Here is a 15,225-nt window from a genome sequence, read left to right on the forward strand (position 1 = left end):
AGAAACAAAAATAAGACAAGACTAGTGAAACGAGGAATTGGAAAGAACAAGAAGAGAGGTGAGAATGAAAAGAAAAGAATACCAAGACGAAAACGACGAGGGGGAAAGAGAGGAATGAAAAAAAATGTGGCAAAATTAGAGAAGATCGATGAAGAATTAGAAACCTTCGGGTCAGATCCTTGAGGAAGAATTTACAAATTCATCAGGAAAAGAAAAATAGCAACAGAGGCAGAATTGGAAGTCGGGGATGAAGAAAGAACGAAAGAGGAATCGGAGAAAGAGATAATTGACAAGTACTTTCCAAAGAAAAAAGGGAATGACAGAATAGAAGAAGAAAGACTCTGGAACAGGAATGAAGGCAAGAAGTTTACCACAATGGAAATGAAAGAAAGTATTTACAGCAGGAAAAAAGGATGGGCAATCGGGGAAGACAGAATCCCAAGTGAATGTCTCAACTGTGTGGACTAAAGAACACAGACGGAAAGTGCGAATGTGGAATTGATGAGTATGAAGACATAGCACACGTCTGGTATAGAAGCTAAAAAGGTAGAGGAGAGTGGAGACCAGATGAAGACTTATGGAAAAAATAGGACAACATCGAGGAAGTGGAATGGAGAAGGGAGAGGGAAGAAAACTGGGAAGCCTGGACCGAATACTGGAGAAAAATAGTGGAAGAAGTGTGCATAAATGAGGAAAGATGGATGTAATAGATGTAAATAGATGTAATGTAACATAAGATAGATAAAATAATGTAGACGTAATATGGAAATTAACAAAACATGTAGAATAACAAGGATAAACAGGGAACCGTTAATTTTTAGCAGAGTGGATGGGTTTCTTTGGTGGTGATTTTGTCAGACTGTAAGTAATGCAAAGGAAAGACCAATAACCGAAAGGTTGGGAGGCCAGGCGGAAAACGCCGTTATAATGTTGAAGAATATGTTAGTAGGTTAAATTTTGTAGTATGAATCTCTGAAATGAGTGCTTCTATTTCTAATCAGACGGAGAGTTATAATTGACTCAAATATTTTGTTGAAAAGTTTGAATTCCTTTCTACTAAGTAATCATTAACAATTTCAATTGTAAAGTTAATCACTATTACAGTCATTCAGTTAATGTATAATATGATTTTCTTACTACATCGGTCGAAAGTACGTATTTTGCTCCCCAGTTCCACGACAGAAAATAGTATTTTTCTGTCGTGGAACCGGGGAGCAAAATACGTACTTTCGACCGAGGTAGTAAGAAAAATAGTATACACTACACGGGAAAAAAGTTTGAGATTCCTGCCCTGCGCGCCATATTGCCCGAGGCGTAGCCGAGGTAGTAAGAAAAATAGTATACACTACACGGGAAGAAAGTTTGAGAGCCCTGCCCTGCGCGCCATATTGCCCGAGGCGCAGCCGAGGAATCTCAAACTTTCTTCCCTTGTAGTGTAAAATACTATTTCCTTTCCAAAGTAGTTTAAATTCTTCTAGTAATAACAATGTGTTAAATTTTGTTATATTTGTATTTATTTATTTTTGTTGTATGTAGTTTTTGATATAATATGTTATAATGTACAATAAATAATTTATTATAAAAATGTTTTAATTTTACAGCATGGTTTATTTCTCGTAAGACACAGAACACCTAGTAATTATATATAAATTAATTTGAATTTGAAATTATTCTCGCCATTTTAGTCAAATGTCAAATACAGAAAACTATTGACATCTATTGAATAATTTAAACACTATAAATCAATTTATCGTCCAGTGTTGTTTCTCATTTTTAGTAAGAGGTTGGTAATTTTTGGGTGTTCTGTGGGTGTAACCAGACCTATTCACGAGTTACGACCTCTGACTCAAAGACTATATACTCTTATAGATTGCTAACTCTGTAGTAAATTTTGGTAACCAAATAAACGTGGACAGCGCCTTCTATTGGGACTGAACAGTACTAAAATAACCCGCCAAATATTAGGGGAATTCCGTAGGTCTAGGTTTATATTCATTTTTTAATTTTTATTTGTTAAAATAATATTTTTAATAAAAAACTCAGACTATTTAATATACATTTTTTAATTTTTTCATTTTTAAACATTTAGTATAAGCTTTAATTGGTAAATTGTCTAAATTCTTATGCCTACTTTTATCTTCCATAGTATCCAATTTTTGGTTACGAATCTGATTTTCAATAAAATTAACAGTGGTGTCATGAACATCCTTCAAAACAATTGTGAGGTTTCTATTTGCCATTATAAGTTTCAATTTTTGTTTTGTTTCTAAATGTTTTTTTGTGTGCCCTCTTAGCTGCTCTCGTAATATTTTGTATTGTGCACTTCAACTCAACGTATTTCTTTTTTGCTCTCCTTGGACCTGAAAATAAGGTTTAAATTAATAATTAATAAGAAATTTTTTTATTAAGCAAAAATATGTGATAATTATAGTTGGTTAACTGACAAATTTAACTAATCTATAGCTCTAAATTTAATTTATATGATTTTTATGAAAAAACTTCATACCACATACCAATATTTTTAAGAATGTAAACAAAAAAGTTGTTATACAATCTGGTTTAAGGCTGCAAAAATAAAAAAAATGAAAAATGAGACAAATAATAAATCAAAATATCTACAATCTACCCCTGCCATTAATATATTTTACACTTACTTCTTTTGGGAAGAATTTGATATTCTGCTGCCATTATTGTATCATAATTCATTATGGAGGATGCCATTGAAATATTTGAAGTTGAGGGATTTTCAGGTTCTTGGATAACATTTAATTCCACATCATTTTTCATAACACTGAATATCCGTTTTCTACTATAAATTTTTGTAGGTTTTAATACCGATTTTACAGGACTAACTTCTACATTAGTAGTACCCGCAATTTCTAAATATGATTAATTTATATCATATCTTTGACAAAAAGTTACCTTTTATTTTTTTAGGAGTTGATGTAAGGATTTCAGGAGGGGATGGAGGCAAAAAATTATCATTTTGCGTTTTTACGTATCCTACAAAAAATATATTTAAAAAACATTAAAACTTAACTCTAATACTAATAATTACCAGGTAAATGAACTGATGGTAAGGCACTAATTCGTAGTTTTTCATTAGCTTCTTTGCAGCTATCCTCAAAATGTAAACCACAAATAAGGTAATTTCCTATCTGCAAAAGTTTCTCATTATTAATATTTTGAAGACAAATAGGGCGAGTTTTTTATTAGTAGTAATGGTGTATCTATAATTTAAATTACATGGTTTATTATTTACAGAATATATTATTTAATGATGATTAATTGTTAATATTACCTTTTTGTCTTTCTATCGTTACACCCAGGTACACGCACCATGGTTTCACTCTTCCCATAGTTATAAAATTAAAATAAACCGCTAAATAAAACGGACGCTAACACAAATAACATAACAGAGAGGGATCGCATCAATCAAACGCACGTCTGATGGAAGTAAGCAACGCTAAACAAAGATTGTCAAAACCCACGCAAATGTCAGAGAGAAAGGAGATTTGTTTCTGATTGGTGAAAATTTAAATGGTTGTAATGAGCAGTCCCTATAGATGGCAGTAAAAATTCATGAACCATTTTACCCATCAGAGTTTCCTAACCCTGCTCTGACTAGGCATTTTACTCTGGACAACCGGACGTACCGCACTTACGTCGATCCTGGCAGTAGTAAGACCGGCACTTGCCTTCTAGTTATTAAACTGTCTAATTGTAACCTACCAACGATTAGTGTAATAAATTGGTTAAAATATCAACTGAATTTTATTCACTCTATCTCTCGGGCAGTCCCGCTCCACAAGCCAGTGGTGGCGGGAGGCCGACGGATCAACTGCAAGCCCAATCCTCACCCAGGGAGGTTCTAGGACCTTCCTCAGATTGGGCTTGTTCTTCCGGGAACCAGTTGACAGGGGGCTGGCATCTTTGTCAGTCCCGTCTTCTGGTTCAACTTCACCCGTGTATGTATATACACGCCCTTTCCCCCATATGTGCTTGCACATATGGTTTCCAATTGGTTATGATCTCCGGATCGGTGCCCGGAGGGGGGTTTACACTTTCCCCTCTCTGTCCCCAGAAAAAAAAAAAGAAAAAAAAAAAAAAAAATTCACTCAAAACCATCATCCAAAACTCACATTATCATAAAATTTGCGTAAATTGGGAACTTACAAATGAAGCAATCGGCCTGGACACATTCTCTCCCGACACGTTCACATTCATTCAACGTCAGTCAGTTTCATAAAATTCACGCCTAGAAAAAAGTCACATGCCACAATGTAATTAACACAAATTTGACTTTATTTACCCTGAACTGAAGTTGTGAAGAGATCATGCTTTCCGATCCGTTCTACGGGAACATAAATCTTCCATGGTTTCTCCGGACCGATATCGCCCATATCGCGAACAAACATATCCCTACCATATTCACATCAAGCACTATAACCTCTTCCACCCCTGCTGTTAAATCTATCACGGATGGCATCATTTAGATCAAAACTTCGATGTCTTCCGCTTTTGAAAACAAATTAATTTACAGAATTTTTTCAAGAGCGGCTCCTCTCTGTGTTAAATTCCCTATACAAACATTGTCGTTCATTTGGAACAAAACTCGCAATCAATCTATTTTAAATTTTGGGAGTGGATTAATAAGTGTTTGATCTTTGACATGACATGATAGTTTTGAAGTTGTAATATTCTTTAATAACTAAGAAATTAATTGTCAAAATTGGGTCATTTTTTACCATGGTTGAACAGCAAATAACTCAAGAAATAAAGAATATTTTGGTAAATGAAATATGTCATATTAAAGCTTAGATACTTAACAAGATTGTGATGATGGTTGTTACAAGCCCTGAGCACTGGCTTGCAACCTTCTCTGATGGCCTCGAGCTAGAGTTAGTTCTCCGGCCGGACTTCGTGACAGGGACATTGCGTTTGCTATAGGCATATTTGGGACACCCACGATAACTCACCGGGTGCCCAACCTGATTGCAGTTCGCGCATCTGGCATTCCTCTCTCCCTCGATGCTTGCCAGCGTACATTCGCCAGCAGAGTGGCTACCAGCACACTTCACGCATTTCTGCGGAAAGGTGCACCTCAACTGAGTGCGCCCAAACTGCCGACATCTGTAGACTTCCTCTTGGGCTCCACCCTATCTACAAGGTCTTATCATCCTGGTGACCTTGAAAATGCCCTTGTTCTTGGTGCTAACCATGGGGGAGCAAGTGAATAGGACCGAATGTTCCCGAAGTTATACTCGTTTTCTAAAATTGATATGTTGTTTATAATGTTGATATGACAATTGGTAATAGCTATTTAACTAGATTTGTTCGTTAATTTTTTACCAATAGCAACGCAGTACTTAAATATGACGCGGACTACTTTCCGAAGATGACGGGAGGATGGAATGGACCTAAGGAATAAAATGGTTTAAAATTTTTGTTTTAGGTAAGTTATTTCTTATATTTCTTACTAAATAAAATCATTATAATAATACATTATCATTATAGGGATGTTCAAAATCCTTATTTTAAAATAAATCTTTTTTTAAGCCACCTTCCGATTCTAAATTAATTTTGGTATGGCGTTCAATTTGTCAATTTGTAATATTAATCCTTCTATCAAAACATTTCATGTCTGTGAAGATCATTTCTCTCCATCAGATTTCTCTATGACACGAAAAATTCGTCGCCTTAAACCTAAAACAGTTCCTTTGCCACCATTACTTTTTCATGGTGTCATATCATTGCAATAAAATATCATTCGAGTAAAGGCGAAATGTACTATCGCGTTCATAAGTGGTCTGCCACTTCAATGACGTCAGGCCGAAAACGGTCACATTCTGTATTACCGTGCACTGCCGACTTGGCAGTGCCGGCTCCCCACCACATCGTAAGATGCGATTCCCAAATGTGTTGTCAATTCAATGCGAACCTTTACAGCAATCACATCACGAATAAAATGAATTTAGACGAAGAAAAACGTTTGAGAATAATTTTTTTTTAAGAACTAAAATTGGGAGAACATGTTTATAAGTAATTTTGTAATGTTTTTGCTGTCCCCAATGTTGTATATCTTTGTTATCGGATGCATAAGTGGTCTGCCGCTTTCCGAAGCGCTTGACCTCGACTGTCACGTTCTGTTACAGTCTATTATTTCGGTCCGCGTAAAAATTAAAAACTGAATCTGTATAAGTTTTGACACGGTAAAAGGGGTATCGATTTTACAAAACAACATGCTACACTATAAACAGGGTTGTAAGGATTGGATCACGGCAAATTATGAACTAATTTTGTAAACATTAGTTATTCAGAAAATATTTGTTGTTTTGTTGAAATTGTAATGATAACTACAATATTTAAAAAGATTATTTAAATAACACATATTAAATTAATCTTAATTAATATTATTTTGATTTTTTACTAAGTAAATATTTTTAAAAATGATTTAAATTAGTATTATAATATTTATGTCTATATGTGCATTTTGTATTCGGAACGTTACTGCTGTATATATTAGACGCGAAGTAAACAAGTGTTTCTTTTTGTCTTTTTTATACCGCATTATTAAAATTGAATATAAGAAACTAACTACGAATCTACAACATTGTTGTTGATACATAATTTGAAATTAATATATGATATATAATTCACAAAATTCATGTCGCGTTTCGATTCGAAAACCAATACGTAGTAAAACTAAAACTCGTTCCTAAATCTAAACTATCTCAGACACCAGAAAGTCGGTTTGCAGAACGGCCATAATGTTTCCCAGTTCACAATTCATTTTATAATCACAAAATTGTATTTATTTTATTGTATGGAACATTCATTTGCAATATAAATTTTTAAAATTAAAATACTTGATAACAAGTGTTATATCATAATGAGAAACCTAAAACATTAAATTATATATAGAGATTCTCTTCCTTCGCTACAAATAAAATTCACTAAACTCGAGATCTTTTTAAAAATATCATGCAGTTTATCCCTGAACTATATGTAGAGGCTCTCTTCTTCCGCTACATATACAGTTCCTTAAAAAATAAATAATAAAAATAAAATTGTTGTACCAAACCGAAAAACAAAAAAAAAACGCCCCCAAACTTTGATATCAACAAAGATGTACAACCTTGGAGACAGCAAAAAAATTATAAAATTACTTATAAACATATTCTCCCAATTTTAGTTCTTACCGAAATATTTAGCTCTCTAGCTATTTCAGAAATATTTTTTCCTTGTTCATTTAAAAAAACTATTCTAAGTCGTTTTTCCTCGTTTAAATTCATTGATGTGATCGTGATGTTTGTAGTACAAAGGTTCGCATTGAATTGACAACACATTTAGGAATCGCATCTTACGATGTGGTGGGGAGTCGGCACTGCCGAGACGGTAGTGCACGGTAATACAGAATGTGACCGTTTACGGCCTGACGTCGTTGAAGTGGCAGACCACTTATGAACGCGATAGTACTTATACACTTATAGTTTCTGGCAAAAGTACTGCCGTCCCTTTGATGAAACAATCAATTTGACTCGAACTTTCAGAACCTGTGTTGTTGTGTAATATGTTTTCAAATAAGTTATGCGGCAATGCCATTGGCAACGTAGAGTTCATTTTACGAATTTTATTATTTGTTTGTATATGCCAAATCGCGAGTTTCAAGATTTTTAATACTTGCAGGTATGTAGGAAAAATGAGTGCGAATCATGGCTATGTTTTTTATTATAGAATCGTTAAATGCTTCTTTAGATTGATAAACTGCTATTGACTCGGCATTGTCAAAGTCAATTGCTACGCCTTTACTAGCCTCAAAATGTTTATTGCAAAACAGCACTGCTTTGATGCACGTTCTCCATCGAGTTATAACTGGTTCGGGAGAGAGTGACAAATTTTTCTTTGTAGGCTTTATTACGAACAGGTGCCTTAAGAAAAACGAATCAGTTCATTTACATTCCCAAACGTGGATCGTACTTCTTCAGCAAGTCGATGTACTCGGTGAGCAAAGCACGTAACGTGGATCGAATTGGGATTAAACACTTGAAGAGCTTTGGCTGCCTTGATCATATAGGGTGCAGCATCTGACAGAAATATCAATACTCATTCCTCTGCAGCTTACAAATCTGGCCATCGCAGAATGGCTGAAATCCAATTCAAGTTTTCTTTGAGTTTGATTTAGGCAAAATTTTGTCAGAAATTGTTTGAGGGTAGGATTGTTAATTTTATGCAGAGGAATATTACTTGTAAGAAATGTTTCACATAAATCCATACTAAATTGTTTGTTGTTATTCCTCTTGGAGTAAACTCAACTTTCCCTCCGTCTTTTATTACAACATCTATCTAGCTTTCTCCTAGCGCGTTTCTAAATGTTTGTTCTCCAACCATGCTTTGTTACCTCAAAGTTATTCTCAATGCACCAATCCTCGAGTCTTTGCAGTCCGTTATTCGTTTCTCTCACATCCCATCTTGTATTCTTGACATTTAAGTCCCCCGCAATAACTACCTCACTTTCTTTTCTTCTGACCTTCTCCCATTTGGTTTCCGTGTCGGCTGCATTTTTTCTGCGGTTCGTCATATACGTTTGCTATTCACCAATCTTTTCCTTATCCAGCTTTCGTGTACCCTTACCCCTCTGACATTGTTACATACATGTTACGAACAAACCAGGCCTGTTTCTGACCCCCTTCTGTTTCTTCTACTTCATATCCGTTTGCAATTGCCCAATCATATAGCCTTTTCCCTCTCGCGTTTTTTACATTTCCCCCTCACGCAGCATTTTTCGCATTCAGATCCCCAGCAATAATGTGCCGTCCTGTCTTATAAATAATTTTCCGTACTTCCTTATCACATCTACTCTCCCTTTCCATCTCCATCTTCTGCGGTTTGTCATATATGTTCATAACCTATGTTTTTCTTGTATCCGCCCCTTCCAAACAAATCATAACCCCGCTCTCCCCTATCCACCTCTCATGTCCCTATAGTTCACCCCTACCCTTTATATTATCATGTCTACCTTTCCATTCTTGTTCCTGTACGTGCTGTATCCCTCAACCTTGATACCCCCATGGAACCCCTCTTGCACCAGCCCAATATCTATATTGTTATCTTCCATTTTTTTAACAAACAAGTTTGTTTCCTCCTCCCCTTTTCACAGTTCAGCATCACGAAACTTATTGTCTTATTGTCCATAATCGTTCCCATAATCTATCCACATTTTGCTGCTTTTTAACCTCCGCTGCAGCGAGTCGCAGTCGTTTTCAAGATCTCCATGTCCTTTATATTCAAACCCAAAGAATTTACAATTTGTACATGCTTTTTCTTCCTTTGTACATGCTCTTTCTTCCTTTGTACAGTCTTTTCCTTCATGTTCCCCAGCATATTTGTAACATGCCTTCTCCCATTCCGTCTTACAGTGTTTCATAATATGTCCAAATCTGCAGTATCTGTAGCAGATTGTAGTGCTAAAATTTTCCTTTACGTAACACGTCACTTCTTCGATTTCTGCTTTCTTAATTTTCATCTCTTTTTGTACTTCTCAAAATTCCCATATCCTGTGATTGCCTGCGTTATCCGTTTGTCTGTCTTTATTCCTTTCTTGTTTTCTTCTTTCAATATATTATATGTCCATCTTCCTTTATTGTCTCTATCCCAACTCTCTTGCCATTTTCTCGTGATTTCTCTCATTACTGTTTCTTTTAATCCATTTGACTTTTATATTTCTTCTTTCGAAAATTATTTTTTGTATCTCCACTAGTCTTGGATTCCTCCCTTTAACTCTCCCATTTTCCTTAGTATGTCCTTCCTATCTGTATTTATTACTATCTTTGTTTCCGGTCTTTCTTCAAGTATTCTCTTAGCAATCTCCATTCCATTTTGAACGGCCATTTCCTCCATCTCTGCTATGTTCAACTCTCCCTCATATCTTATGTGTTGTATCCTTCTGCTTTAGTTCCTCCATAGTGTGGAGGGACATGATTATGATCTTTCTCAGATCCGGTTACCCAGCTTTTCGGTCATAAACCTACCGTACCCTTTCTCACCAACTACCACACCAAACCCTCTGCCAAGAGAACCCACATCACCAAACCACACTCCAAAAATTAGCGGTTCTACCCCTTTTTTTTATTTTCTCTTTATTTCTCTTTTCTCTTCTCTCATGTTCCCTAATTCTTCTATACTTCCTCTTCGCTTTCCATCTCCTCTTCCTCAATTATTTCATTCATGTATGTTTTGCATGTCTCCCATTTATCCTTCATAATTTCTTCCCATTCCACATCTTCTTTGTTTTCCACTTGTATTTTCTCCATTAGAATCCTCCTCGCCTCCCTTCGCTTTTCGTTCTCGCATCTTTTCCATATATGTTCTCTAGTTTCCTCTTCCATTCCACAACTACACATTCCATCCGTTTCTTTGAGTTTGAACCTCTTAAGATAAGCTCCCATGTTTTCGTGACCTGTGAGTACCTGTGTCGCTTTTTTGTACGTTTTTAACCCTTTTAAATCCACTTCCTTTTTTATGGCATATAGCTGCCTACCTGTGTTGTCTGTGTCCCATTCCTCTTTCCATTTTCTAATCCATCTGCCTTCTTTCTCCTTTCTACATGTCGCTTTGTTTCTCACAGTAATTGTTTCTGCGTTCTCTTGTCTTTCCCTCCCTTGTCTCGCTAATTCATCCGCTCTCTTCATTCCTTCGCTGCTGTTTCTCTTAAACCACTTTACTTTCATACTCCTTCCATTCCTTTCAATTTCTTTCACTATTCTTTGTATTTCCACTATATGTCCTTCTTTAGTTCTTGTGTTCCTGCATTTACTGATTAAATCTCTTCTGTCAGTATATATTACAACATTTCCCTCTCTTTCTTCAATCATATCCTTTAGGACTTCTACTGCTTCTCTTAATGCCTTTGATTCCATTTCCCCCACTTCCAAATTACCTTTATAACTTCTTATATTCTCCACTTCTCCCCCATTCCACATTATCTTCATTCCTATCCCTCCTTTTTTTTCTTGCACTGAAGCATCCGTGTAGCATCTTATCACATCTCCTTCTTCCTCCCTTTCTTGTTGTCCGAAAATTGTTCCCGGGTGCACCCTCCTTCTTATGTCTATTTTTTCTCTTTTCCATACCCCATTCTACATTTCATATGCTGTTCTTGCTCTTATTGCTAATGGAGGACACCCCGCTATTACTCTCAGAGCTGCTGTGGGAGCCGTGTTGTATGCTCCTGTTATTGCCTTCAAGTACGGCCTTTCCATTCCGTTTATACTCTTCCTTATCTTCTTCCCTGTTGTATCTCCCCATATTTCCGCTCCGTACAGTATAACTGGAATGATCGCGCCTTCGTAAATTTTTTTCAGAACTTCTCTCTCTCTACCACACTCCAAAAATTCCCCATTCTACATTTTCCTTTATTATTCATTATTATCTTTTTTTTACATCCTTTCTCCCTGTCTCTTTCTACTCCCAGACTTCCTCCTCCACTATTTCTTTCCAAAATTCTATCCATCTATCCCAGTTTTCTTCTCTTTCCACACCCCAATCTATCTCTTCTATATTTTCTTTTCCTATTCCTTCCTTTAGCCTGTTTCTGGCTTCTATTCTCCTATTCTTTTCACATCTGAACCATGCGTGTTCTATATCTTCCTCTTCATTCCTACCACATTCACAGATTCCGTTTGTTTCTTTCAAGCCGAACCTTTTTTTGTATCCCTCAAAATTCCTATGACCTGTGATTGCCTGCGTTATCCTTCTGTCTGTCTTATTCCTTTTCTGTTTACCTCTTTTAATATATTATACGTCCATCTTCCTTTATTATCTCTATCCCAACTCTCTTGCCATTTTCTAGTGATTTTTTCCGGCCTTGCTTTCATTATAGTGCTTTGCATTCTACTATTATGAATCTTCCTTTCTCCTTCTTCCTGCCTTCCCTTTTTTTGCTAACTCATCCACTCTTTTCATTTCTTCATTACTGTTTCTTTTAACCCATTTAACTTTAATATTTCTTCTTTCGAATATTATTCTTTATATTTCCACTATTCTTGGATTTCTACTTTTAACCCTCACCATTTTCCCCAGTATGTCCTTTCTATCTGTGTTTATTATTATCTTTGTTCCCGGTCTTTCTTCAATTATACTCTTTGCAATCTCCATTCCATTTAGAACAACCATTTCCTCCATTTCCGCTATGGTCAGCTCTCTCATATTTTTCTATTCTCTGTTCTTCTTCCTCCTCTTTTTTTTATTAAAATTCCTATCCCTCCCTTATTCTCTTTTATTGATGCATCCACATAAATATCCACTTTTTCTAATTCCTCTTCATTTTCTTCTTCCCCGTTCCACCATTCTTGTCTTGTTTTCGTTGTTGTTCTTGTTTCCATTGCTTTATAGCATCCTTTCCTAATATACCTCTGCATTTCTTCTATTCTCTGTTCTATATCCCTCACCCTTACATCCTTCCATTTTCTGATTTCTTTTTTAAACTTCGCCCAGTCCGCATTTGTTACATCCCATCTGTTAACTGCTGCTTGTTTTTCTCTCTTTCCCATAATTTCCCATTGTATATATTCGTGGTCGCTAAGTGTTTCCTCTTTTAATACTTTTAAAATTTCTGCTCTCCCTCCCCTTGTAATCACTACGTTCAGCCATCCTTTCCCTTGTCTGTTTCTAAAAGTTGGTTCACCTCCTTCGCTTTCTTCCATGTTGTACCCATTTTCTATAATCCAATCCTGTAGTCTCCTCCCTCTTGCATTATTTACCGTCCCACCCCATGCCTCGTTTTTTGCATTAAGATCTCCCGCTATGATATGCATTCCCTCCTTTCTCATTAACTTTCTCACCTCCTGGTCCCATTTACTTTCCCTTTCCCTTTCTGTCCTCTGCAGCTCATCATAGATGTTCAAAACCCATATTTTTGTATCTCCCCCATCTAAGCATATCATAACCCCACCTTCTCTAATTACCGTTCTTTTCACCAACACATCAACCTTTCCATTTCTACTTCTATATGTATTGTACCCTTCTGCCTTGATTCCTCCGTGGTACCCTTCTTGTACTAAGCCTACGTCCACTTTATCATCCCTCAGTTTTTTAACAAAAAGGTCCGTCGCCTCCCTACCCTTCCCAGCATTTATCATAACAAACTTAATTTTCGTCCCCATACTCAATCCAAATCCTGCTATTCTTTTGCCTCCGTAGCAGTGTGTTGCAGTTAAAATCCCTTGCTCCGTGTCCCCTGTACTCTTTGCCCTCCCTTTTACCATTAATACATCTCATTTCTCTGCTCTCACATTCTTCTCCACCGTGTTTACCTCCACACCTGTAGCACCTTTCTTCCCGTTCCTTCCTGCAATGCTTCGCTACGTGGCCGTATCCACAGCATCTGAAGCACACAGTTACCTCTAGATATTCCTCCACTCTAGCCGCATAGTTTCCAAAATTTATCCTCCCTTGCTTCATTACCTTGCTGTACGTCTTTCCATCCACTTCCATTATGATGTTCTCTCTCATTAGATTTCGACAGGCGTATCTTTTCACGATCGTCGTATGTTCTATTCCAATTTCAATCTCATCTTCTATTTTCTTTATTATCTCTTTATCCTCCATTCCCACGTCTATCGCTGCGACTCTGATTTTTGGATTTATTTTCTTTTTTTCCTTAATCTCCATATTTATTTTGTTTTCTTCTACCTTATCTCTGGTTTTCTGTGCGCTCTCTTCTGTCCAACCCTTAATGACCATCGTATTCTCATTTATTAATTTTATTTCCTTTGTATCCATTTCGTGTACTTTCATTTCTTTTATTTTTCCCATCATTTCTTCCTTTCCCTTCGCTTTCTTAAAAAGTACCACCGTTTCTAACTTACTTTCTTCCCTTATTTTCTTCAGCTTTTCTTCGTTTATCCCTTCAGCTTTTCTTGTGTACGTGCCAGTGCTCTTTGTATACTGCGTTCCCGCTTCCTTTTCCTTTTCATTCCTATTTCTTTTCTTTTTCTTTTCCTTTTCTACTGTATTTTTTACTCGCCATTCCGTCGTTGTTTTCCCTGTTTTTTCTGATTGCCTTTCCTTTGCCTTTATTTTGGTTATTTCTGCATATGTCATATACTTGCTTGTGCTTTCCGATTCTTTCTTTTCCTTTCTTATTTTCTTCTCTGCTTTTTCCTCTTCTTCCACTATTTTCGCTTCTAGTTTCATCTTTTCTTCCCACCATTGGTTTAGCGTTTTAATCAGCTCTCTTTTCCCTTCTTCTTTTCCTTCTTCTTTCCCTATCATATACGACATTACTGTTACTTTTCGTTCTATTTCCCTTAATGCGTTCAAGACTATTGTCTGTTCCGCCGTATTAAATTGTATCTTGTTACTAGATTTCCTAGTAACCGCCCTCTCAATTTCCCTTCCGTATTCTGCTATTACCTCTATAATTTCTTTTATACTTTCATTTTCCTCTTCTTTTTCTTCTTCTATATTTATTTCCTCTCCATTTATATCCTCTCCATTATTTATCGTATCGGTATTAACCTCTTCTTCTGTTATTTCCTGCGCGTACCCCGTTTCCCACGCCCCATCCCTTTCCCCAGCTTCCTTTTCTATTTCCGTTTCCGAGTTACCTTTCCCGCTCATTTCGTTTATTTATTTATTTTACCCACACCGTGCACAAAATAATTAAGTTCGTTTTTGTAATCCTATTTATTAGTCTATTGTCTTACGGTATCCCGTTACTCATGCAAACCGCAATATACTACAAACAATCCACTTATCTACTAACATTAAAGCAAATCCACTCAGTTTATGTATTATTTATTGACCTAGTCCACAGTTAATTAATTGTCTTTCCAATTTCAACCGTTTATTTATATACTTCCGCCACTTTTAGTTACAGTCAATTTATTTACTCACCCCTTTTTCGGTCTGTCTGTCAACTTTATCGGTAATCCTTTGTGATCTCGTTTCCCACTGAATGTTCCAATCACCTTTGTCTGCTTATTCCGCACTTAGTCTTTATATCACCGCGTACCTTTCAGTTCACCGCGCCACTACCGACAAAGCACCGCTAAACCCTTTCCACTTAGCCGACAAAAGACCGCCAACCACTTTGTTAATGCACAGCCGCTTGCTTTGTAACACCGCTCCTTTGCTCCAAAAAACTCCGCCATCGCTCATCACGATCGGCAGTTTTCATTATCTACATGATCTTGTTTGTAATTCCATATTTCCGACTCGGGC

At 36.4% G+C, this 15,225-nt stretch overlaps 1 protein-coding gene and 1 long non-coding RNA gene across 2 annotated transcripts; both read right to left on the bottom strand.

The window, feature by feature from the left end:
• Positions 1–2,062: 2,062 nt before the first annotated feature.
• Positions 2,063–3,424, bottom strand: LOC126265834 (uncharacterized). The gene is made up of 5 exons (XR_007548289.1): positions 3,302–3,424; positions 3,059–3,158; positions 2,923–3,003; positions 2,655–2,809; positions 2,063–2,360 (listed from the first exon to the last, which is right to left on the bottom strand). It is a non-coding gene; the product is annotated as an uncharacterized LOC126265834 (long non-coding RNA).
• A 9,722-nt stretch (positions 3,425–13,146) lies between these two features.
• LOC126265972 (calponin homology domain-containing protein DDB_G0272472-like) lies at positions 13,147–14,622 on the bottom strand. Its single transcript, XM_049969085.1, has 3 exons — positions 14,521–14,622; positions 13,869–14,331; positions 13,147–13,616 (listed from the first exon to the last, which is right to left on the bottom strand). The coding sequence occupies exons 1-3, from the start codon at positions 14,620–14,622 to the stop codon at positions 13,147–13,149; spliced, it is 1,035 nt and encodes a 344-aa protein (XP_049825042.1).
• Between the last annotated feature and the right edge of the window lie 603 nt (positions 14,623–15,225).

This window comes from Aethina tumida, chromosome 6, assembly GCF_024364675.1.
Source record: "Aethina tumida isolate Nest 87 chromosome 6, icAetTumi1.1, whole genome shotgun sequence".
Classification (NCBI taxonomy): Eukaryota; Metazoa; Arthropoda; class Insecta; order Coleoptera; family Nitidulidae; genus Aethina; species Aethina tumida.